Source organism: Gavia stellata, chromosome 20 (assembly GCF_030936135.1).
Source record: "Gavia stellata isolate bGavSte3 chromosome 20, bGavSte3.hap2, whole genome shotgun sequence".
In the NCBI taxonomy this organism is placed as follows: Eukaryota; Metazoa; Chordata; class Aves; order Gaviiformes; family Gaviidae; genus Gavia; species Gavia stellata.
In genome coordinates, this window is record NC_082613.1 from 2,818,374 (window position 1) to 2,841,889 (window position 23,516).

Consider the following 23,516-nt stretch of genomic DNA (forward strand, 5'->3'; position numbering starts at 1 on the left):
CATCTTTGGGCACAAGGTGCTGTTTTTCTCTGTGCTGGGGACACAGAATAACAAGCGACAAAAAAGAAACCACAAGCAGACAAATAGGCAAAAATTATCTGTTATTTCTGAGTGTTTCAATACATTATTTCTTTTTCTTACAAGTCTGTCAAGCCTGCACCTCTGACGGTGTCTTTGTCTTTCTGTGGGACATGCAACGTGAGTTTGAACACTGCAGTTGTCCAGTGCTGAACAACAGAGGCGGATGACTCAGCTGAACACAGGCTGGTTTGGTGGCTTTAGTGTTTGATTGACTTGTCCTTATAGAAATGATGGGTCATTAAAAAAAACCCAAACAACGCATTTGGTGTTCAGGTTGCTGCTTCTCTTGGCGTGCGTGGCGCTTTCACCCAGAGATTTCCAGGGCAAAGCAATGACTTCAGCTGCTTCCGCACCAGCCGTCAGGGGAGGAGATCTGTGTGCAGAAAGGAGATGAGGCCACTGAGCAAACGAACAAATCAGTGTCATGTACTGAGAAGGAAATGCTGTAGAATTAATTTTTTTCCCTTGGAAATCTTTTGTTCGGTGCCAGTGATTTTCTTCATTTCCCAGGACTTCGTGCAATTGAGCCTCCATGAAACGTATGTGTAGGAACTGAGATATCATTCCTTTGGAATGGAAACATTGCTGGGGACATTAAGAACTGAAGATACCCCCACGATAACTCCACCTGCTTGACAACTGCTGCAGTTATGTGTTAATCTATGAAGGATGGCTGAGGAGCAGTCAATTAAACTGGCTTTTGTCCATATGAATTGCACTTGAATCATCCTAATTGCTTTGCAAAGGAGGCTCCTGCAGGACTGACAGTGCCTGAAGGATGAACAGAGGTCTCTGCCCAGCTTAAGAGAAGTAACCAGAGAGACCAGTGCTAAAATCCTAACTTTTGCACTGAGACAGTCAGGACTTACCTCTTCTTCCTGCCCCATAACATCCAGAGATATCACAACCCCCTGGATATCCAGACTGCCCAGGCTGCCCTCTGACACCGGGAAAACCTTGAGGACCAGCATTCCCAGGGTAACCCTTCGGACCTGGTTTCCCCCGCACAACTTCTCCTGGTGGGCCTGAAGAAGGAAAAGCACTGTAAGTCGTAGCACATCTACTTGAGCTGCTTCAGTGTAATACCTCCTCTATGTTTTCTCCATCCTACATGGGGGTTAATTTTCTGAGTATTGTTTCCTCATTTTGGTGGAAGAATTGGACCTGCCAGTCGGAAAATCTCTTCTGAATCCCAGTAATTGGAGGTCTTATTCTTGACCTTAAGGGCACCCAGCTTGTCTAAAAATGGAGCCTGGTTATGAGAATCGAAAGTCCACCTACGTGTCAATGCAGAAAATCACCTTAACCTCAGGATCCATCTCAAAGTCTTTGCTTTTTGTGTCTTTACATCTCAACTATAAAAATTTAAATACAGAAGAATATGTTTGACTACATTCCCTTGGTGGAGCCTGGTTTGTTACGTCAATGACAAACCTCCCACTGATTCCAAGTAACAGGGATCAGGATGCAGGAGTACACCAAATCCTAACAGATTACTCAAAAACCCTTGTGCTTCACAAGCTGAATTTTCAAAGAGTTTCTATCCTCTGAGCATCTTGTCTTGCATGCAAAAAGGCAGCAAAACTAAAACTCCCTCGATGTGTCTCAAGTCCTTAAAATACACCATTACCTGGGAATGGGTGCCAGAGGGAAGAGGCTTCCTGGAGCAATCTCTTGCATCTTAGCAGAGAAGAACCATCCAGGATGCTGCTGACAGTGCTGCAGTGGGAAGGTCAGTCTGCCCCACTACAGTGGTCCTAAGGCTGAAGGACACTTTGAATCTGGCAGCTGGTGAGCTCTGGATGACCCCACTCCAAAAAGGTTGTATTCACTCTACCTGTTCTGCCTCTGGGTCCTTGGATCCCTTCCTCACTGGCTCCAGCCATCCCTTTTTCTCCTTTGGGCCCCGGGGCACCTAATCACAGATAAGAGATAAGTGTCACTTCACTGCATTTTGCATTTCACCCTGAATTAATGCTCCTGCGGTCTCCCCACCAGGCTCTTCTTAGATGTTGAAGTAAAAGAGAGTCACAGCCTTTGGCAACACAGAGAAATATCCATTTCCTTTAATTCTGTCTGGGCACCTGCTCTCTTTTCCAGAGTGGCCACTTGCCCATGACCAACTGGGCTCCAACCAGCATTGATTTGCAGCCTAATATGGGTGAAAATGGAGATTTTTTGCAGAGAAATTAATAGGGCTGGTGTTAGTGCACTGGCCTGAATGTGAGGTCCACTCCCACGCTCTTCACACGGATCAGGCAAACCACAAAGCTGAAACATCTCTTTGACCAGGTGCTGGTAAGTCAGGCTTGCTGTTTTCGCATGAAATTGCTCGCAAAACCAGTACTTCTCAGTGAAACAGGTGCATTTTGACAAAATGCCATTTTTCATATTTTTAAGATGAAAATGTTTTAATCAGCTGTGTCCTTAAGATTGTTTTTTAGTGAGATCTGTCTTCTCCCATCTCCTCGCTTGACAAACTGGAGACATCTGCAGGTTGTTACTTCCCTTTTCTCTTAAGTGACATTTTGATAAGCTCTCAGATACCAGCTAAGACTGCACAGTGCCAGAGCAAGGAGTTAAACAGAAGGTCTCTAGTTACTTAGAGGTGTTAGGACACTGCTGAAACCAACTTTTTCATTTTATTTTGACAGACAATTACTTGAGCCACTGACAAATGTTGTCTGCAAATCCAAGCAAAAAATATTCCCACCATTCACTCATTCATGTGCAATAAGCGGTGCCACTTTCTGAGATTACATTAATCTATTTCTTTAGTCATGTGTGAAGCTTTTGTTGTTGGAACTACTGCTCCAGAAACCTACTTCCACTTTCAGTATTACTTCAGTCGCCTCATGCCTTCTTCCAGCGTTTTCCAAGACTTGTCATTTCTGCCTGGAGGTGATCCGTTCCACTACCACATGTTCATCCAAACGGCTGTTTCTTTTGACTTTCTGTAGGAAAAGCCTCCTGCCCTCTAAAATCAAACTCTCCATCCTTCAAAATCTACAGGCTGGCCTTCCTCTCAAAGCAGAGCTTGCAAAAAGAGTGGGCTGCATCTGCCTTCTCCCTACTTTTTGAGCTATCTAACTTGGGTTACTCTTCCTAGAAGAGAGAAGTCCAAAGGGAAAATAGTAATCAGATAAGATAATATCACGGGTTATATTTACAGGACTGCTTGAGGCACTGAAATATTGAGTTAAAGCATCAAAGATATAGTCAAAAACGCTTACGAATGCTTCTGTCCATACCTCTTTCTCCCGGATACCCATCCTTGCCTGGCTGCCCAGGGATGCCATTTTCTCCTCTTTCTCCGTTGCTCCCAGGGGGGCCTGGGGGACCTGGTGGTCCTGGTTCTCCTGGTTTTAACCTTTCTTCCCAAATAGGAACTGGCTTTCTTGCATGCTCATGAATGAATGAGTCAAATTTCAACACATGAGCTAAGAAGGGAAGACAGAAAATGAATGTTTCCTTGGCTGAGAAATTCAGAAAAGAGACAAACCAGAGGATGTTGTCTAAAAAGGTACTTAAAACTATCAGCTAGTGCTAAAAGGCTGCCAGTCCAAACTGAGAAAGCCAGAAGCTGAACAGGAAAATGGGCAGCTGAGTCATGACTTTGCTGCCTGACCTTGGGCAAACCTCTGCTTCTCTTCGTGCATCACAGCACAGCAGATTTACCAAAAATGCCTCATCTCAAGAGGAATCAGCACAAATCACCGAAAGAAAAATTTCTTTCAAATTAGTTTCAAGCTTTTCCATTTGAGAAATAAAGGAGTCTTTGCAAAGTGCCAAAGTGTTTTCCAAAGAAATATTTCACGGGTCTCTGTGCTAATGCCACCCAGTAACAGCAATGCAGCACTGAGAGCCTGTGATGGGACATTTGCTGTGTGTGGCCCTTGGAATAGCAGAGGGTGGAAGAGCTCCCTGGGTCACTACGGCTTCATGCTCTCTCCCCTCTGGTTTTCCTCACCACGGCTGCAGAGGAGAGAACACGCTCGGGAGCTGGGCTGGTTATACTCACTTTGAATCATCCGCTCACAAGCCTGGCTAACGAGCTGGTAAATTGTGGCCAAGGACTGTGGTTCCCCCTAAAGTGAAACATTTTTTTAATTAAAAAAAAAAAAAAAGGAAGTATTAATATCTTTTGAGAAGGATCAATATCATAATGCATGATAGCTGTCTGCCCATTCTTTATGTCAGCTTGAGTTTCAAAGATATTAATCACTGTGAAATGCAGCTTTATTTATTTATCACAAAGCTCTGAAGCCATAAAATTGAAATTGGGAAACATCAATAATTGCTTTTCTCCTACACATCAAAAAGCACAGACCGAATCTCAATAATTACCAAAGCTACCAAAAAAGGGAGAGTAAATTTCACTCTCAAATTTTATCAGAAAATATGCTAAGTCTATAACTCAATGTTCTGTGATATGTAAAACATTTAATATGATCAGATATTATAACATCCTATCTTTCTCTAAATCTTTTATGATTTATTCAGAATACAGTAATGGTTAAGAATCAATATTCATATCTGAGGGGTTCTTTAGAAAGTTTTAGTAAAGTAGGGAAAAGTGATAAAGATGCAAAAAGCTGCTTAAAAATAAACACTGACTCCATCTGTGAAAATCCATAACTAACACGCTGCATACTTCCAAAAAGATTTATAAAATATACATCTCTGGCTGGATCACTGGGCAGATTACCCAGACTTAAACAAAAGCTTGGCACAACACCTAAGGGAGAGAAAAAGGAAAGTTCCACTGCAAAAGATGTATAGAAAAGGGAAAGCTGGTGGGAATGGAAGGAGAATGGTGTTAAAAATTTTAATACTGAAGCATTAACTTAAGACAAAAGCAGTCCATCAAAAGCGGCTCACTCCTGTCTGAAGCCTAATTCACAGAAGTCAATCTTGGCATTGAGACTCAGACTCCTAGAAAGACACAGGGGTTTTTTTTAACCAAAAGTTAGGATGAGAAAGACTTCCTCTCACAATAAAATAACCTTCAAAGGCAGCATAGATCTCCTGACATCAAATGCTCTGTGCTGGGGCATGCCAGAGGATTATTACAAATGAGTCCCCTCTTATGCAATACATTAAAAAAGAGCAACTCAGTCAAGCATTTTTGGTTTTTCCTTCTCAGCAAAGAATGGATTTTCAGTTGCCTTTTCTTCTTCATTACTACAGTCAATACTAGGGAGCTCCTGACTGCTGCAGGATTAGTTATATCCTGCCAGCATAGCCAGTGCAGGTGAATGGAAAGGCAAGAAGCTATAGGTGAGTGAAGTTCTTCAACACAAGGAAGGTTGCAAGGCATGTTACCCCATCCACTCTTCTGAGTGTAGGATACAGTAGCACCACAAAAACTCACTTTCTCTCCTCTTTCTCCTTTTGGACCCGGCAGCCCCTACAAGGAAAGAAAAGAAGTCGTCCAGGGAAAGGAAGAGCAGAAGAAAACAAGAAAAAGCAATGGGGATGTGGGTTACATTAGTGGGACATGGAGCACAAAGTTTGTTTCCCATGCTCTCGTTGTTTCTTTGACCTCACGACAGTGACTAGAGGAGCTTCAAGCTCATAGGAATATTTTGGTTTCTTTTTTAAGAAAAAGAGTAATAAAGCAGCAGCTGGAGCAGTGGCATAAAGCACCATCAACAGGTATGCAGAAATTTCTCAGCTACAATCTTATAACAGGTTTCCCAAAATAGCAGGTGTGTTTAATATCTGAGAAGAAGAAATAACTGTGACATCTAGACCCGTGGTTGCCCCTACAAGCCCGATGCTGGCTACTCCAGCTCAGGACTGACTCTCTTGCTTCAGTCTACAATCTTACACTAGAAATTTGTTTGGACGTTGGATTTTGTGTAGCTTGTGAATCTACAGAGAGCAAAGGGAGGGGGGGATTTGTTAAATGCTTTATCAACAGCTAAGTAGCCTGGGCTTTGCATATCCAGACATCTCCTTAAGAAGGATGAGTGTGAATTAAAACTATTCTTTAGACTCTGGGGGAGAGCTGCTGTGGGAACAGCTTGTTTCCACTCAATTATTTCATGTGTTGGCCTTCTTTGAGACCCAAAAGCAGAAACTTACTGTTGGCCCAACGTCACCTGGAGGTCCCTTCTCTCCGCTGCTGCCTCGGGAGCCTGTCGCTCCTTGGAAACCCTGGAGACATTAATCACAAAACACAGGTAAAGGTCCAGTGACTTCCTAACTTTCTTCTTTTTCTGTTCAAGGCTGACATCTCCCTACAGCTCCAGGAACACCAGCAGTTTGAGTTTAGAGGACTTTAGCAAGGGCATTGTAGCCTTAAGGTTTATGTCAGTACCTCATCCAGCCACAAGTCCAATGTTAAGAGTATATTGTGTATGAGTCATGTTCACATCATTTCTTGTTACTGTCTCAATTACGGTCAAGCCAGCAAAGCTGAGTTTTGCCAACAACTGCAATGTGTTTTTTACCCTACAGGCTTTAGATCCTCCATTATATATTCAGATTTAGACATAGCCTAGAGCATACCCCTTTTCTTCAGCCTCCTAATACCATGCTGTTATTTTCTTTTTCCTTTAAGACCTGTGTTTGCCTCTAACACTTTACAACAGTAACAGCAGCTTAGAGAGTGGGAAGTGGCTTCTTTGGTCATCTCCTCTTTGTGAAGTTTCTGTGCCCTTTGGAGCCATAAAGGGAAGGAAAAAATAAGCCAAAAACAACCAGCAGAAATACTTTCTTTTATAATTTCCCAGCTATTACATTTAAGCTCAATAGAGATTAGCAACTCTTCTGATCAGTGAAAATGAAAGAAGTCTTCAAGGCAGCACCAGAACAGCTTTCAGAGCCTGCTCTGAAGGCTACAGTCCTTTCCTCATATTTAGAAAGCTGAGGTTCAACCCTGCCAGCTCCACATCTTCCCAGGATGAGCAAGTCAAAGTTATGAGCTGAATTCAACCTTAGCTCCCATCAACACCTGACTTCACCAATCTAATGCAAAGACAGCAGTGAGTGATTGCCATCTTACACTATTCAGGACTGCCAAATTCCTTATAATTCAGCAGTGAGAATCAGTATCTATCAGGTCCACCACCCATCATCTAAACCCAAATTTGGTTCAGTTTCCCACGTAAAGTGAAGTGTACCTGTTTCACAGAACTTGGGAGGGCTGTGGTGCCTTCAAATTAGTAGATGGATGTAAATCAACAGATCTTAAGGTTCTGCTGTCCTGGGCAGAACAGAGTGCAAATACACCTATCTACGTATGGCCCTGGCAGCAGATATTGGAACTGGTGTGGGGGGAAACCTTTCACACCCGCCTGCATCCTCCAGCTCCTGCTGATTTCAGTCTAACAAGCCCATATACCCCAAACTCAACCAACAGTTGAAAAACAGTAGCACCCAGGAAAGCAAAAATAACAAAACAAGCATCTTCTTGCTGGGTCAAAGCTTCCCCAGAACTTACCAGAAGAAGCCAAGGTGGTTGTTCTTACACTGACAGCGGCAGAGAAAGTGGACATCTGCACAATGTGCCAGGTATTCCCTGTGATACCCCGAGAAGGGGTTTTGCCCTGACACCTCTGGGTGACGTATTTTGATATGCATCACTCAGAGCGAGTACTCACCCTTGGTCCAGGAGGTCCTGGAGGCCCAGCTGTGCCTTCTAGTCCCCTCACCCCCTGCAAAGCCAAATGCAGTAATTTATGAACGAGAGGATTCAAAGAGACCTGGTAAGCAGTGAGGTGGTTTTTCATGTGCTGCTTTTAACAGGAGCTTGCTAGGAATGGGTAAAAAAATGCATCTGCCAAGCAGGCAAGAAGGGTGGCACCTGGTCAAATTTGGCCAAACCTGAGATCACCCCATTTTTTTTCCCCCCAATCCCTCTGGTTTTGTGAAAAGACCATTGACTTATGCACTGAGTACATGAGGAGGGCTGGATGTTTCAGGTCTCTGCTGGTATGCTCACAGCAGAATTTTAGGCACTCGTGCATGAAAACTCAAAGGTGAGGTATTTTACCTTTGCACCTTGAAGACCATCCCTGCCTGGAGCTCCCTGCACGCCAGGAATGCCCTGTAAATCAGAATTGCTGGGTAAAGTTGGTATCTGATTATCATTGCCCTAATTCATCTTGTAACAGGGGACATAAGAAAAAGATGGAAGAAGAAACAGTTATTCATTAAACAGAGCAATCACTGTTATCCCACCTTTAATTCCCTTATAGCTAGCCCCCAGATAGGTCTATCTTTCTTACACTAACTGACTCAGTTTCCCTTGGGAAAGTGATGACTCCAAAAAGAAAGACAGTTTCCAAGCAGACAACGGTAACAACTCTACAGCTTTTCAATATTGCTTAAAATAGTTACTGGGGAAAATGGGCAAATCTTTGAGACAGTTAGAAGGAATGGTGTCTATCATTACCTGCATGCCAGGACTTCCAGTGTCTCCTTTTTCTCCTTTAATTCCTGGTGGTCCCTTGGATTAAAACAGAAACACATAGGTAGGCAGGCTGCAGCACCCTTGAAGGCAAACAGCATCCTGCTGCTCCACATCCACGTCCCAGGTTGCTCCTGCTCTCTGCGATGCTACACAGTACTTTACAGCCACAGCATGTGCCTGGGGATTCTGCTGCCCCAGACGTGCACGCAGCAGCCTCCACCTCCACTTCTTGCCAACAATGATGACCACTGCAAAGAAAAATGCCTGCATACCGCACTGGGGTGTTTTCATTAAAGGCATGTTAGGGAAAGTCTGGACAAAAGCAGTCTTTTGCCAGAATTACTAAGTTCAGGGCCTCGTCAGCATGAAAAAAATGATCACCATCATCCCTCTCTAGTGCAGCTGTCCAGCCGTTACTAAGGATGATGTAAATACATAGATCACGTTTTGGGGGCTTTAGTGAGACACCCATTTGTGAGACATGTTCTAACCGCAAAGAGCAAGTGAGAAAAAAGGCAGTGGAAGAGATCACTTACCACAGGACCCTGAACCGTGATTCCTTGGGAGCCTGGAGAGCCTTGTTGGCCACTAGGTCCCTCTGGCCCTACTTGTCCAGGTGGGCCTGGTTCACCCTAAAGCCAAAGACATGAAACCCAACGTCAGGGAAGAAAGCAATTAGTGCATGGGCTGCACTGCACGACCTGGGTCAGCATGAACTGTCTACAGGATTCAAGACGAAGTCAGGACAGTGAGGGGATCTCTAGTAACCTCAGCTGCCTTTGCCTTTTAAGTCCAAGGTTTTGGTGCATCTTTCATCATACAAGACCGCAAAGCTGCAGATGGTGCTTTGCAAAGCACGATTCACCTTCCCAAGCAACGGGTCATTCCTGTTATTCAGTGTGGCCAGAGAGCAAAGGGAAATGTTCCTTAACCTGTGGCTGAGATCTGCATCCATTCTCATCCCTTCCCCAAAATCTTTCCCTTATAACCACGCTGCTTTCCCAGGTGTCACCCCAAAGAAGGGGACCAATGGGACCAATGGGCTGGTCTGGATCTGCCCTGTGTTGATCAGCGGAGCAGTGAACACTTGCACCGAGGCTTGCTCCAGTCCCCAGGGTTTGAGGATTCAGACCCAGCCGGTCCCTATGCTCACCTCAGGGCTGCTCCTGAAAGCTTTGTGTGGTTCTTGCTCTGCTTCGCTCCTCACGTCGCTCTGCCCCAGAGCAGTACCAACCTGTCTGGTTTGGAGGCTTGGCAGCCAGAACAAGCACAGCACAAAGACTGACCATTTTCCAGCAAGGCTGCTTTCAGAGAACATTGCTGACCACGTACATTGCATTAATTCAGCGCAATCAGGCTCATGATCTCAATTTCCAAAGCCCAACTGAGCATTAATTAATAATTAATAATAAGTCATCCCATCCTCCTCAACGCGTTGGTCCTTAAGGCTCTGTTTGAGCTCTGCTTGGTGCAGTGAGAGAGTCCCCAGCCTAAGGAGTCCAGCTCAGACCAGGAACGAACACATCAACCTGCACTGACAGAGGAGTCTGTGCTCCTGCATCATGCCTCCGACGCAGCCTGACGCAAGCAAAGCCAGTGGTAGAGCTGAGTATCAGGACTCACCTTGGGTCCTGGCTCCCCCTGCTCCCCCTGCGGTCCTCTCCTCCCAGGGCTGCCCTGCCAGCACGACACAAAGCTGCTGTTAGGAATATCATAACCTTTATTGCAGTGTAACCAGGAGCCTAGGGGACAGAAGTTGGTGCACTTTGCTGTGCACGGTGAAAGATGTTTCCTGACCCAGAGAGCTCGCGGCAAACAGAGACAAGAAGAAAATGAATCGAGTCATCTAGCAAATGCGGAAAAAATGAGAAGAGAGGAACAGCACAGCCCCTCCGTAACAGGCGGTGGGTACACTGTGCTCAACCCCAGCGGGGAGAGATGAACTTTCAACTTGTTCAACCTCCTCCCTCCAACTCCCCCAGCAAATCCATGCTGAGACAATGAATGGAGAGGGGGTCACATATGAACATGGGAACACAATTGAGAAGAAGAAGAGCAGCTGCTCACATCTACAAACTTTAGGGACTATGTCAGTTTTCGTAATATCATCCCAAGAGAACAGACACATGCTGAGATCAGGGACAGCAACCAGCTCTGGGGACAGCTGGCTTAGCTCAGCACCTGCATAACTGCTGGATGGAGAGAAGAAACAAGTCTCCTGGCATGAACCAATATCGTGTGAACTTTCAAAGTCTTAATCTGAAAGTTTCTATTCTTGACTCTAAAAAAACAATGGATTTGGATTAAGAAGTACAGGCAGGGAGCTCTGGGAAAGGTGCTTTCAGAAGCTCCCAGAAGCTCATTTCAGAAGTTAGCAGGACCTGGTCAAAAACACTCATTAAGGACAGTGATAAATACAAGGTGGGACATAGTCTTGCTAACTGGAGTTTTAAAAATAGCAACAAGCGCTCTTGTAACTGCAGCAAATTACCAAGGGTTTAGTGGTGTGAGGATAAGGTTATGTGTGAAAACTGTATTTTCTCTAATGCTTAAAAGAGTCTTGCTCTTTAAAGAGTTGTACTACGCAGATGTTTAAACCACAGGGCAATGCAAGCTGGTAATTATGCACTTAGGATATTGAAGAAAACTGATAGTGGAGTGTGCTGTGTAATTAAACTTCCACTGGAATGAGCACGTAATTACTCTGCAACGAGGCGCTGTTCCTTGCAAAGCGTGGAACTGACTTCACAGTTAAACCATAGTCATGCAAGGGATGATCTGAAACCTTTTCACTTGAGCAAGGATGCCAATGTTTTTTTAATGGTTATTTTCCAGGAGAAAAGCACCTGGAGTAGTTGAAATGGAGTGCTCTGGACAGGTTGTCAGGTTTCGGCTGCCTTGTGTGAATAAAATGTTTTTTCCCCAAACTTCCAAAATGCAAGCTTTTTGATAGCTGCTTCCTAGTGTTTAACTGGAATATTTTCTCCTGCAATTTAAGCCCATGGTGACTCTCCTGCATCCGTAATGGATAGGGCAAAGTATTGCATTTGCCCTTTATCCCTGAGCGTGTTACATACTTAAGGACTGTTATCACTGTCCCTCCATGTCCTTCAGGGTTTTCTCGCAGGTCACATTCACTGTAAAGACAGACAGCTTTGGGGACAGACAGGATTGCAAAGTATCCCCTTTCTCTTTACACTGCCCACCCACACAGACACTTACAAGGCTCCCACTTAACATAGAAACAAGATTGGAAAGTTTTGCGGTGGTTTTTTTTTTTTTCAGTTACAAAGAGTTTCAGAGCCTCCAACCCATGAAATCTCTGCAGGCACCGAGGGTGACGCATCCTCCTCTCCTAAGAGAATTAACGCGGCACCAGGAACCACTCAGCCTGTTCCCAGCTGCAGCTGTTGCACTGCCAACTCCCTGTCTCCCCATTCCATCAGCATCTGAAACCTCAAGGACAAGTCTCAGCCTTGTCCTGGCACAAGGAGGACATCAAAGCTCCCCGAGATAGGATGAGAGGAAACGGCCTCAAGTTGCGCCAGGGGAGGTTTAGATTGGATATTAGGAAAAATTTCTTCACCGAAAGGGTTGTCAAACATTGGAACAGGCTGCCCAGGGAGGTGGTTGAGTCCCCATCCCTGGAGGTATTTGAAAGACGTGTAGATGTGGTACTTAGGAGCATGGCTTGGTGGTGGACTTGGCAGGGTTAGGTTGGACTTGATGATCTTAAAGGTCTTTTCCAACATAAATGATTCCATGATTCTAAAACCTGGAGCCCCAGGAGCGTTACCCTCATGCCTGGCATGCCCGAACAACATGAAGCAACAGCAGTGCATGCAATACACTGCTTTCAAGGAACACGTGGAAGGGTGAACTTACCGGGGGCCCTGGAGGTCCTGGCAAGCCCGGGCGGCCAGAAGTACAAGAGCAGGCAGGAGCTAAAGTAGGGCAGCTCTCCTCATCCCTCTGAAACAAAAGCAAGCAAAAGTGGCATGAGCAGCTGCGTAGCAGGAGTGGGATGGATCACAGGTAACATTTTCAGTGTTTCAAAATTCAGTTGGAGAAAAGCAGACATTTTCTCTACTCCACTGAGAGATTTTTGTGAACAACTGAGTGCTTTATCTTTCTATCAAATAACAAGTTTAGACAAAAAAATATGAACCAGCCCTGCCTGAAATTTGCATAACACATACTGAAAGATAATTTTCTCCTTGCTAAGTATTTATACACCCCACAAAGCAACTTTCTGTGTTGAGAAGAAAACTTGAAAGGAAGAGAATGGGGATGTTGTGACTCAGGGCTGCAGTGGCTGCAAAGCCGTAGGACTGTCAGGGCTGCTGTCACAGATGAGATCATGACAGGAGGGATATACACTGCACTGGGATTTGGAGTTTTCTTTCCTTTTGAAGCAAACAGAGTTTTGCTCACTTCACCAGGAAATACGCAGATGTCATTCCCAAGAGAAGAGGAAAAAAAAAGTATAGTTTCCCTCTTGAGTCTATCAAAATCATTTGTGGCGTCACTTCAGTGCTGTGGACTTGTTCCATCATCCCCAGCTTCATGACCATTAGCAGAGTAGACCCTCTTGTCTTACCAGTGCAGGGAGATCACAGCATCTGTCTTCCTCTGCCCCTACGCTGCTGCACACGATCTGCAAAGACTGCAGCTGGAACTGTGGAAAAAAGAGAATTTGACGAGAAAGTAGCATTGGCACACGTGGTCCATCACCAAATTTCATGACATTCAAGTGCTAAAAATAATCTTCAGTGATGACTTGACAGGCCTCCTCCATGTGGTCCCAACTATAGTTGTGCCCTGAAAAGCCACAAGAGAAGTACCCCTGGCCGTTGAGTGTTTCACAAGCATTCAGGTCTCTGTGTCTTGCTAAGCAAGTCAACAAGCAGCTTCACACCAGCAAAAGTCAAGTCTCCAATTTACTCACAATCCTGCAACAGCAGGCATGTTCTCAAGTAATTGGGCTTCAGCATCACCGAAATGTGAAAGCAAACTTTGCTTTGCTTCCCTTGGGGCATGAAGATAAGAGAAAACGTGGCAGCAGCATTTCCAGGAGAGATGTGATCCCCTCCCAGGAACCCCCAACCTGCCTCTCTCACCACATCCCTCACAACTGCCACATCTTCCTGTTCTGATTAACAAAGGAGCACACACTGCACAAAGCCAAACCAAAATAACAAGGCAGAGATTTTTTTTTTTTTTTCTTTCCTTGGCACCATTTCTCATCTTTTTTTTTCCTTCCACTCCATGCATTTAACAACGAGCAAGCTGTACAGCCCAGTGTGACATACAGCATACAGATATAGATGAGCCCTGTAGATCAAGCAGCGTTTAAAGATATCTTAAATTAAATAAGGTTCCACGATAACCAGTAATGAGACACTCTATCTTCTCAAGGGCAGCAGAGCCATGGAAGACGTGAAGCTTTGCTGGGCTTGAAAGGCAATGGGAGTAGGGACAGCATGAAGCTGTTCATTACTCAGCGGGATCTGTAACTAAGCTGCTAGCAGAGAGAATTTGGGAGGGACAAGGAAAGCACAGATTCCTGCCTTGTTGGCCAGAGGCTTGTGATCAAATTGCCACAGAATTTATTTAGGAAATAAGTAAACGCTGCTTGAATACCACTGTCCCCTGGTTTGTTATACAACTGGCCCCATATCTTACAGGCAATTCCAGTGTCCACTTTTTCCCTGGTATATCCCAGACCTCTGCTTCTCCCTTTGCAGTTGGGGAGGCATATGGGACAAACTGTTTTTACTGTGCTGCTTTGAGGCAAGGCAAGTAGTAAATCAACTGATGCACTGTTTTCCCCTGGACCTCTAGATCTAAAAGCAGAGCCAAGGAGTACAAGGTTCACATAAGTCATGACTGATTTTCTACCTTCCCACTAGCACCTTGTGAGTGATGAACTTGCCCCTTATTCTGCACGTATTTAACACTCCTCTTTTGTGGAGTAAATATGGCAACAGACTGCCCGGCCATGGCATACACAGGTTTTTTTGCCCTTAGAACTGTGCACTGGGCTGTCACAGGGCACGACACCGAGTCCACACTTCCCCTTATTCTTTCCTCTTGTAGGGAGCGGGCTCCCCGCAGTGCTGTGCGATGCAGTAAGGACATTCCCACAGGCTGGCACCAAGTGTTTGGGTAGGTTTTTTTCAAGTACCAGCTGACAAAGAGCCTCTCTACTGAAGATTATTTTTCTATCATCATTTGCATGCAGATAGGCAAGCCCAAATGCGCTGGAGACAGAGGCACATCCAGCCCCGTTGCCTTCAGTCACCGGCGTTTCCCGATATCAATCGGTGGGGGCTGATGTGCACAACCCTCCCTTGCAGAAGCAATTCTCAAACACTCCTGTCTGCTTCAGCATCTTAGTGCAGGATGTGTGCTTCCCTGGTCCCCAGACAATGCAGCCAGCTGAAAGCATCTCCAGGACACACTCACGCTGCTGCCTCTGATCACAGACCTCAAACAGAGGTAGGAGGCGAGGGGGAGAAACACTGCGCTAGGAAAGCTCATTAAAATCACAGAGATCAGTGGGATCAGGACACGGTCGTGCGTCACAGCAGCATTTGGAGGCATTCAGAGAGAGAATGATGTGAGATGGCACTCCTCTCCATCTGCCCACCCCAGCCAGCTCCAAATTTAAGCCTCCCCACTCTCCAAGAGCACGCACCACTGGGGACTCACCGATGCAGACCCGCTCCTGGGTCCTCTGGTCCTTGTCACTTTTCCCAGCATGATGAAGCCAGCAGTGGAGATGCTGCCAACGGTGTTGATAGGTTTCTCTGCTATTTTCTTACAGTCCAGATAGAGTTTGATCTTGAAGTGGCTCACAGCCACGTGCACCTGGGCAGCAGGTGGAAAGAGGAGGGTTGGAGCTCCGCGACGAGATGGGGGAGTCTTTTAAAGACAGTAATGCCTTCTGCCCAATTCCCAGACTGCTGCTGTTACTAGTGGTATGGTTTTAATGAGGAAATAGATCAAGGGGGCCCAGGAATAAGTTTCGGTATACGCTGTGTCTGCTGTGCAACACTGCACTTTTCCCTGATGTTCCCTCTCACCTCTCTCCTTGGGAGAAGCCTTTCTGGAGTTGTAGTATTAAATAATTCAGTTTTCAGAACTAGCTGAATAATGAACCTGCCTACAGATACTAATAGAAAGTGCTCATTGCTCATTTGGGTGGAATACCTTTGCTCTTAGGACACAGATGGCTAAAAAAAGCCCTGTTATCAGTGATACAGTGGCTTTCTCACAAGGCTAGATTTATTTTTCTCCTTCCTTCCAGCACTAAATGGTCACCAAAATCCCAAATTTAAAAAAAAAAGTTTGATTTTTCAATTTTTCCTGATCATTAAGACCTAAAAAACACTCAGCTTTTTGGAGATACTGGGGGGAAAGGAAAGAAGAGAAATCAATATGTGGAAATCGTATTTTGAACATGGGATGAACCTTAATTCTTTACAATCAAACTTCAGCATATCAAATAGGTTTGCCAGTTCCCTAGCAATCTGGATGCAAAGCATTTGTATAATCACTCCTCACTTTGAACAATACACACTGATGGCATAATATTCTCAGACTGGAGTGAGATCGTGAGCCACATTTCTCCCTCTCTTGATAAGGACCTTATGAAAGCTCCCATAGAATATCTTCTTCACTTCCTGCTGGTCAAAGGAGACTTCCTGTAAATCAGCCTTGTAGTCATGATTGAAATAGGTCAAGGATTTCTTACTGGCTACAGGGAAAATAGGACAAATAACAGCTTAGAATTAAAAGAGAAATTTCACCCACATACTAAACAATAGTAATAAATAGGCTTAACATGGTGAAAGACTTCAGACGTTATAATCAAATACTTCTAAACAATGCAAAAGAAAAATAATACATAAAGAATATGTTACAAGTAGAATGAAAGTGAAAATGTGTCTTCTAATTGCACTAGGCAGTATTTAAAATGCAGTGTTGGCAGCATAAACAAAGCTTCCCAAAAACTGCTGCCGTATAAGAAGAACATTAAAACATTAGAGCTTTCCAAGTGAATACCAAAAAGAGTTCTGCTGCTCACAGAAATGTATGCAAATACCTGAATTTAATGTATTCAACAAGAAACCTTACGGTCAAGGTTAACACCAAGGAGAGGCTGGAAGTCCTCGTCTGTTATTTGCCACACAGCGAAGGGCTCCTTGGGGGTCTCAGGCAGGAGGCGCAGGAGGATGCTGATGGTGTGCTCGGGTGGGATTGCAAAGAGGTGGACATCGCTGGAACGAGACAAGCCGAGCAAGCGTCAGTGCCTTAAAGCAGTGAGAGCCAGCAGGCAACATCCCGCGGACAGGGCTCACCCATTGTGTTTCTTGGGCAGGGTGGCCTGGAAAAGCTTCACCCCCGGGAGCTGAACATGATATGCCAGGAGAGAGCCTGGTCCCTATATTTTGTGCATCCCTCTCAGGCTGTGCTGAGTGATGAGCCCTCGAGGGCCTTCCCCTCGTGCCGTGGGGGAGACCCAGGTGGAGCAGTTGGTGTCAGTCCATCAATGCCAGAGCTGCCTCGGGGAATGCTCAGAGTGATGGAACACCTCTCCTATGAATAAAGGCTGAGAGAGTTGGGGTTGTTCAGCCTGGAGAAGAGAAGGCTCTGGGGACACCTTACTGCAGCCTTTCAGTACTTAAAGGGGGCTTATAATAAAGATGGGGACAAGCTTTTTAGGAGGGCCTGTTGCAATAGGACAAGGGATGATGGTTTTAAACTAGAAGAGGGTAGATTTAGACTAGATACAAGGAAGAAATTTTTTACAATGAGGGTGGTGAAACACTGGAACAGGTTGCCCATAGAGGTGTTAGATAGCCCATCACTGGAAACGTTCAAGGTCAGGTTGGATGGGGCTCTGAGCAACCTGATCTAGTTGAAGATGTCCCTCCTCATTGCAGGTGGGAGTGAGACTAGATGACTTTTACAGGTCCCTTTCACAGAATCACAGAATCATTAAGGTTGGAAAAGACCTATAAGATCATCAAGTCCAACCATCAACCAACACCACCATGCCTGTTAAACCATGTCCCACAATGCCATGTCCACACAACTCAAACTATTCTATGATTCTATGAATGCCAAGACACAGTGAGTGCAGCCTTAATGCTTTTCAAACTAGAGCCAGCGGTAGCTTACAAAACATCCCTGCCAGGCTCCAAAACACTCCCCCCATTCTCCTCTTCAAGAAGGAGGAATGGTCATCATGTAGCATGGGGTAAATCTTTAAGCCTTGGCAGAAATTGGTATAAGTGTCCTTCAGGGATAAGCACAGAGCCCACAGAAACATCCCTCTGGGTCCCAACGTCCCAGCTGCAAAATTTGGGCTCAGAGCTGGAACCCATGACCATACAGTGATGCCTGTCAGCAGCTCCTGGCACGACCCAGCTCCCTCTGCGGCCGCTGCCAAACCTGTCAAAGCACACTGGGCAGGAGCAGCAGTGAGCGGATACAAGGCAACGAGGAAGGTCAAATTGGTTATGCCTGAAATACATCTGTAATCTGAAACAGGACCCATTTGCATGGGCATATACACAATTCATCAAGCATCTTTTCAGGACTGATTCATAAGTAATGTCAGGTTCTTATTTCTCTCTCTGTTTCTGAAGGAGCAATGTCCTTGAAAGGCATACGTACCAGCTGAAGAAAAGGATTTGCCCGTAACTTTCTGAGTATTTAAACTAAAGAGTTCTCTGAATCTCCCCCACTCTGTTTACTCTAAGAAGCTTTGCTTCTTTAACTAAGATTAAACTGAGCCAGTGCCTCAGTAATTAGGCTTTAAATAAAGTATCACTGAACGTCTGGAGTCAGATAATTCCTGATTTATAGTTGTAAAAAATGAGCAAGGTCATTGGGAGCTGCCTGGACCACTTGGGACCCTGAGGTGAAGCCTCGTATGCAACAAACCAGGGTCAATCACAACCCAGAGTCAGTGGTTATTCCCTCCCATCAATAAGGACCAAGCTGCAGAAAGCAGCTATGAGACAAATATTTTCTAAAGCAAAGATCTTTCTCCAAACCAGAGATGCTGGGAGGAGGGATTGAAGATGAAAATGTGACCTCAAACTGCCATCACCAAAGTGTAGGTAGTTGTGGAGAGAATGCCTAAAGAATCACTCAGTGTCCATGCACAACATGATCCTTATGTCCATCACAGCAACTAACACTGCTGGAAAAAGTGATTCTGTAAAAAGGAAAAAACCTTACTGTGAAAATGTTTGGCTGCACAAAAAATATAATGAATACTCCTATTGTGTCCCCTTAACTTTTGCGTGACATGTTCCATACTCATCTTGAAGAAAGTCAGAGATAAATTTCTTAATATATTAAAGAAAAATATTCTGGCATTCTCTTCAGTCTACCTATGGTTTGATTTAGCTCATCATCTTTATCATTTCATTTTGAAGCTGCCAGTGGGGCTGCGTCATCCACAAACCAGTGATCTTCCTTTGCTGTGAGCATAGCTAATGTGTACGCACGACACCGATGATGAGGATGACACCGGTCACAGCTCCGGTCCCACCTGGTCCTCTGGGTGAGCTGAGTGTCTCTGAACAAGGTGAAGGTACGGGAACCGCTGAATACGAATGGCTCCATAGCTACGCCTTTAATGGAGGCGTATTCCTTCTCTACTAAGCCAAAAGCTTCCATCATATCAAATCCTGGAACAGACAAAGAAAAACAGAAAAATACGCGGTGAGAAAAGAGTGCAGAAGTGCGATTGCAGAGCAGGTAAAATTAGCCCCTAGCTAGCGTGGAAAAGGCAATAGGAGAAAACACTGTAGCAACAGACACCGGCAAGGCTGGACAAACTCACTAGAAAGCTGGAGCGTGCTCCACAAGTGGCAGCCGAGGAAAATCGTTTGTGCCTGTACCCTCTGCACACATGTGCTGTAATCTTCTCCTCTCGGAGAAGAGTAGACTAAAGATGGAGACTTTCACAACCGTGTTTTCAAATCTCCAGAGAGAAAAACAAATGAGAAAGAAGTTACTCCAACAATTTCTCCTTTTCAACCAGATGCAAAAATATTATCTTCAAAAGACATGGAATCAGTCCAGTAATTTCTAGCAGGGAGAGAGAATTCTTTCTGCTCTGAAATGCCTTATATGTAAGAGTCAGAAAAAAGTAGGGAAGAACTTTAAAATATGAGCATTTCCATTTCTCTGTTTTCATGAGATACCCAGGGTGACCTGCCTTATGCAGTCTACAGAGATTCTCCCCTGACATCTCTGACATCGCCTCCCTGGCTCGTGCAGCTTCATCTCCCTCTCCCAAGCCATCATTAAAGCTCCGAGTCATTTTCTCATTTCGGTTTTCTGTTCAGTAAGACAAGATCTTGCAATTCAGATTCTTTTTTTAGTTTATCTGAGTTTGCAGCAGGCTGGGATGAAGGAGATAGCTCGTTCTTTAGCAAATGGAAAGGCTACAACTTCATTACATCGCAGTCCTTTCAGTCTGGATTCCCTCATCCCTTCACCGTTTACAATCTTCTGCAGTTTCTTGGCTTGAGTTGTTATTTCGCCTGGGGGTTCGTCCAGGGTGCTTTTTTTTTAAAAAAATTTTCCAACAATACTAGGGAGTTTGCCAAAAGAAATGACCTACTTGAGAGCCGTTTATCTCTGATATGGAGCTTCTGGCACTGCAACTTCCTTTAAAACGTGCAGGAAATATTGTAGTGTAAAAACTGAAAATAGGGCTTGAGTCACAATTATAAACATATTGTAATATAATCACATTATTATCATATCATGAATCTGCCATGTAATGGTTTCAGCGTGCTGCTAAGGAAATGGGCTACTCCTGCCACCTTTGTCAAGGAGGAGAAGGAGAGACCAACATTTGTTGTGGCTTTATGATTTGATTGCTTTGGCTTCTGCATCCACAGACAGGGCGACAGCACCGAGAGCCTCCTGGGCAGGGATGCACATCCCCGTGAGCTGCAAGGGTCAGGGGTGGGAGCAGAGCAAAGATTAAGTGACTCAGCCACGGAGTAACAGCGGAGCTGAGAACTGAAACCCGTTTCTCGGTCTCGTCCATATCACAAAGCTCTCTGGGAAGGAGGTGATGCCACTTTATAAGCAGGACTAATTGCTTTCTGAGTAGCAAATACATACAGCAGCCCAAACAGCAGGAATAGGGGTTGTGGCATAGACAGGAAAAATGGGAACTTGCTACCCTGGCAAAGTCCGCACAGCCTGACTGCAGAGAGCTCTTTGGGTATCTATACCTCCTCTAGACAATGCAAAGATGATCTTGGGACAGACTGAGAGTTTTTCTTAAGGAGCCTATATGAGTTAGGAATTGAAATCCTCTTGAAATTCCACAGCCGTTTGAAACCTACCTTCCTTAAGGCCAGTGAAAATCCCGGCATTAACCACTAACAGCCGAGAGCACGAGCTGGTGGAACAGCAGGGGCATACCAATTCAGTTAGTGCAGAACATTCATCTACCTGATAAGGAATATTTTCCTATTTCAGTTCGCAGAATTCTCCCCTTTCCCTCAGGACAGGGAAACCATTTCCCCCCTGCTCAGCTCCTGCATATTTCTCAAAAGAGAAGACCAGGTAGTGTTTTCACATTCACAGCCCAGCGGCGCTTGGTATGCTACTGTACCTCGTACGGAGCCTTCGGTAGAGCTGATGGTGGGGCAGGCTGTGAGAAGAAAATTAAAGGGAAAAACTATTAGAGGAAAAAAAGACATTAGGGGATTATGGAGGCAAAACGATCACAGTTCCTCTGGGCAGAGCAATGGAAAAACACAGCAAAACCTAGAATATTCTACAGCTTAATTCAGAGCCTGGCCTTTAACCTTGTTTATATATATATATATATGGAGAGAGAGCGAGAATTTATGTTTATGCAAACAGAAAGGTTGTTCCTTGGCTTGCCCATCACAAAAATAAAAATACTGTCTTTCATCAAACTTCTTCATGATTGCTTTCTTTTGACTAACTCAGCTGACACCTTACAATATGAAATACAAGGGAGCATCACGTTCTCCGAGTTTCTCTTTAAAAAAAGACATCAAAACACTAATACTTTTTTTTTGAAACAGTGCTTTTACTGCAGCATGCACCTTAATATTATTGTAACATAAAAAAGATATCTGCAGTTCCAAATTTTGTACCTGAAACTCAAAATACGCACAGCAAAAATATATCTCTCAGCCTGAGAGTTTGGCTTTTGAACTCTTTAGGGAAACACAAAGAGTTTTGGCAAAGTTTTGCAGTTTGCCTTTCAGAAATTCCCTTGATGAATCCTCTAAGATGCCACAGGACAGAAAGCAAAAGCAGAGGAGAAAAGACTGGGACGTGAAGCTGGAACACGAGGCACCATGGTTATGAGCACTCTCCATTTAAAAGGCTCAGGTAAGGGGGCTTTAAGGGGTTTTAGAAAACAGTGCACGAGTGCTACACTCAATTACCTGCTGCCATGTAAATCCCAGGCCATGGATGCCAGATGGACCTGGGACAAAGGGAATGCTTGATGCAAGATGAGAAACGTCCCTGAAAAATCAAGGACACTTCACAAGATGGGCTATTTCATAAATGGTTTTCTAGGTCATCAGTATAATAGAATCTCACAGATCATTATATTGAAGCTTCGTTATAGTCTTGCTACTGCTATTCTTGCATCAGTACCATTTCATACCTCATCAGAAAAGCAGAGCTTCCAATTTTCCATACTTAACTTTTGTAAAATATGTAAAAAATTTAAAGGGGGTGACTTACCTTCCTCAAGGCACCTGAGATTCCTAAGTCTATAGGCGTTTCAATGCCATTCTTCATGATCAAGACATACACCAAAGAAAGGGTACCCAAACCTATCACTTTGATTGTCATGGGATGGCTGAAGCCAGGAGTTAAGCCACAAAGACTTACAAGTTGCCATGACCTCCGTTATTCAACCTGATGCATAGTTGTATACATACATACCATCATTCCTGTAGAATTGGGTATAAAACTATTGAAGGAATCTATGGAAATCAGTTAAGAAATCAGATACTGAAACTTGACCCTCAAAACCATCTCTGTGAGCTTGACCAGCCCCTGGTTGTGGAGCAGTGTCCTGCATCCAGGATGACCTAACTTATGTCTACAAGCTATATATTGCTCTTTCCTTTCCCTTCCAGAAACCAACCAGCTTCCCAAAGGCAAAGCATTGCTCAGAATTGAAGCATGATGAAGAAAACAAAAGAAATCCCCCCAAAGTCATATAAGCAGGCTATAAACTTGCCCATTTATCAGATATCTGACTTTCTTGCTTGGGAGTCAGGGAGCTCTTTCTGACCCTTGCCCAGACCCCAGGGTCCCTCTTGCTGACATCCCTGGCAATCCTCACCTCCTTCCCAGGCTGAAGGCACTTGGATTGCTCAAGCTCTTTGATCTGGCAATGCTCAGCTTATACAAAGCATATCAGAGTCAGGGTAAGGACCCCTGACACTGGCAGTATGCACTTCTGCTTTGAAGATTTTTCCTAGACTTTCCAGCCTACGATTCCAGCTGTCGTCTTGTTCTCTTTGTTTTTTGCTTTTCTCCCCAAGTCCCAGCCAAATGCAGTTATTCACTGTACAATAAACATTCACTCCTGCAACGTCAGACCATTTCTCTCAGTAATTTGGTTACATATCAATATTTAAGTCTTTTACTGCACATCTAACAGTTTTCTCAGCATCATTCTATATCATCTCCACTTCTTAAAAAAAAGTTGCTTTATAAAACATACAGAATTTAATATTTCTCTTATTGTCTTTTCAGCTGTCATAGCCAAACAGCTATATTAAATTCTACACGGTGACTCATCAAACTTACAGGATGATTGTTTTCTGCTTGAAAGTTCACAGGACTTTTCCACTGTGGTCTGAACGCCTGCAGATTTCCTCAATAAGCCACTTGAAAATTTAGTCTGAAATGTTATCTGTTGGATACAAACTACAATTTTCTCATCTAATCTGCTTCATTC

General features: G+C 44.5%; 1 protein-coding gene across 1 annotated transcript in view; it reads right to left on the minus strand.

Annotated features, from left to right (window-relative positions):
• Positions 1–244: 244 nt before the first annotated feature.
• The window catches only part of COL20A1 (collagen type XX alpha 1 chain), a 49,001-nt gene continuing 25,729 nt past the window's right edge, over positions 245–23,516 (minus strand). Inside the window, exons 21-39 of the mRNA XM_009815385.2 lie at positions 21,168–21,206; positions 19,077–19,215; positions 16,646–16,788; positions 16,156–16,265; positions 15,218–15,376; positions 13,104–13,181; positions 12,389–12,475; positions 10,127–10,180; positions 9,040–9,135; positions 8,486–8,539; positions 8,084–8,137; positions 7,692–7,745; positions 6,172–6,243; positions 5,456–5,491; positions 4,103–4,169; positions 3,333–3,521; positions 1,919–1,996; positions 951–1,106; positions 245–454 (exon numbers count right to left, since the gene is read on the minus strand). Coding sequence (XP_009813687.2) covers positions 441–454; positions 951–1,106; positions 1,919–1,996; positions 3,333–3,521; positions 4,103–4,169; positions 5,456–5,491; positions 6,172–6,243; positions 7,692–7,745; positions 8,084–8,137; positions 8,486–8,539; positions 9,040–9,135; positions 10,127–10,180; positions 12,389–12,475; positions 13,104–13,181; positions 15,218–15,376; positions 16,156–16,265; positions 16,646–16,788; positions 19,077–19,215; positions 21,168–21,206 — 1,679 coding nt within the window. The 3' untranslated portion in view covers positions 245–440. The remainder of the gene's footprint in view (positions 455–950; positions 1,107–1,918; positions 1,997–3,332; positions 3,522–4,102; positions 4,170–5,455; positions 5,492–6,171; positions 6,244–7,691; positions 7,746–8,083; positions 8,138–8,485; positions 8,540–9,039; positions 9,136–10,126; positions 10,181–12,388; positions 12,476–13,103; positions 13,182–15,217; positions 15,377–16,155; positions 16,266–16,645; positions 16,789–19,076; positions 19,216–21,167; positions 21,207–23,516) is intronic.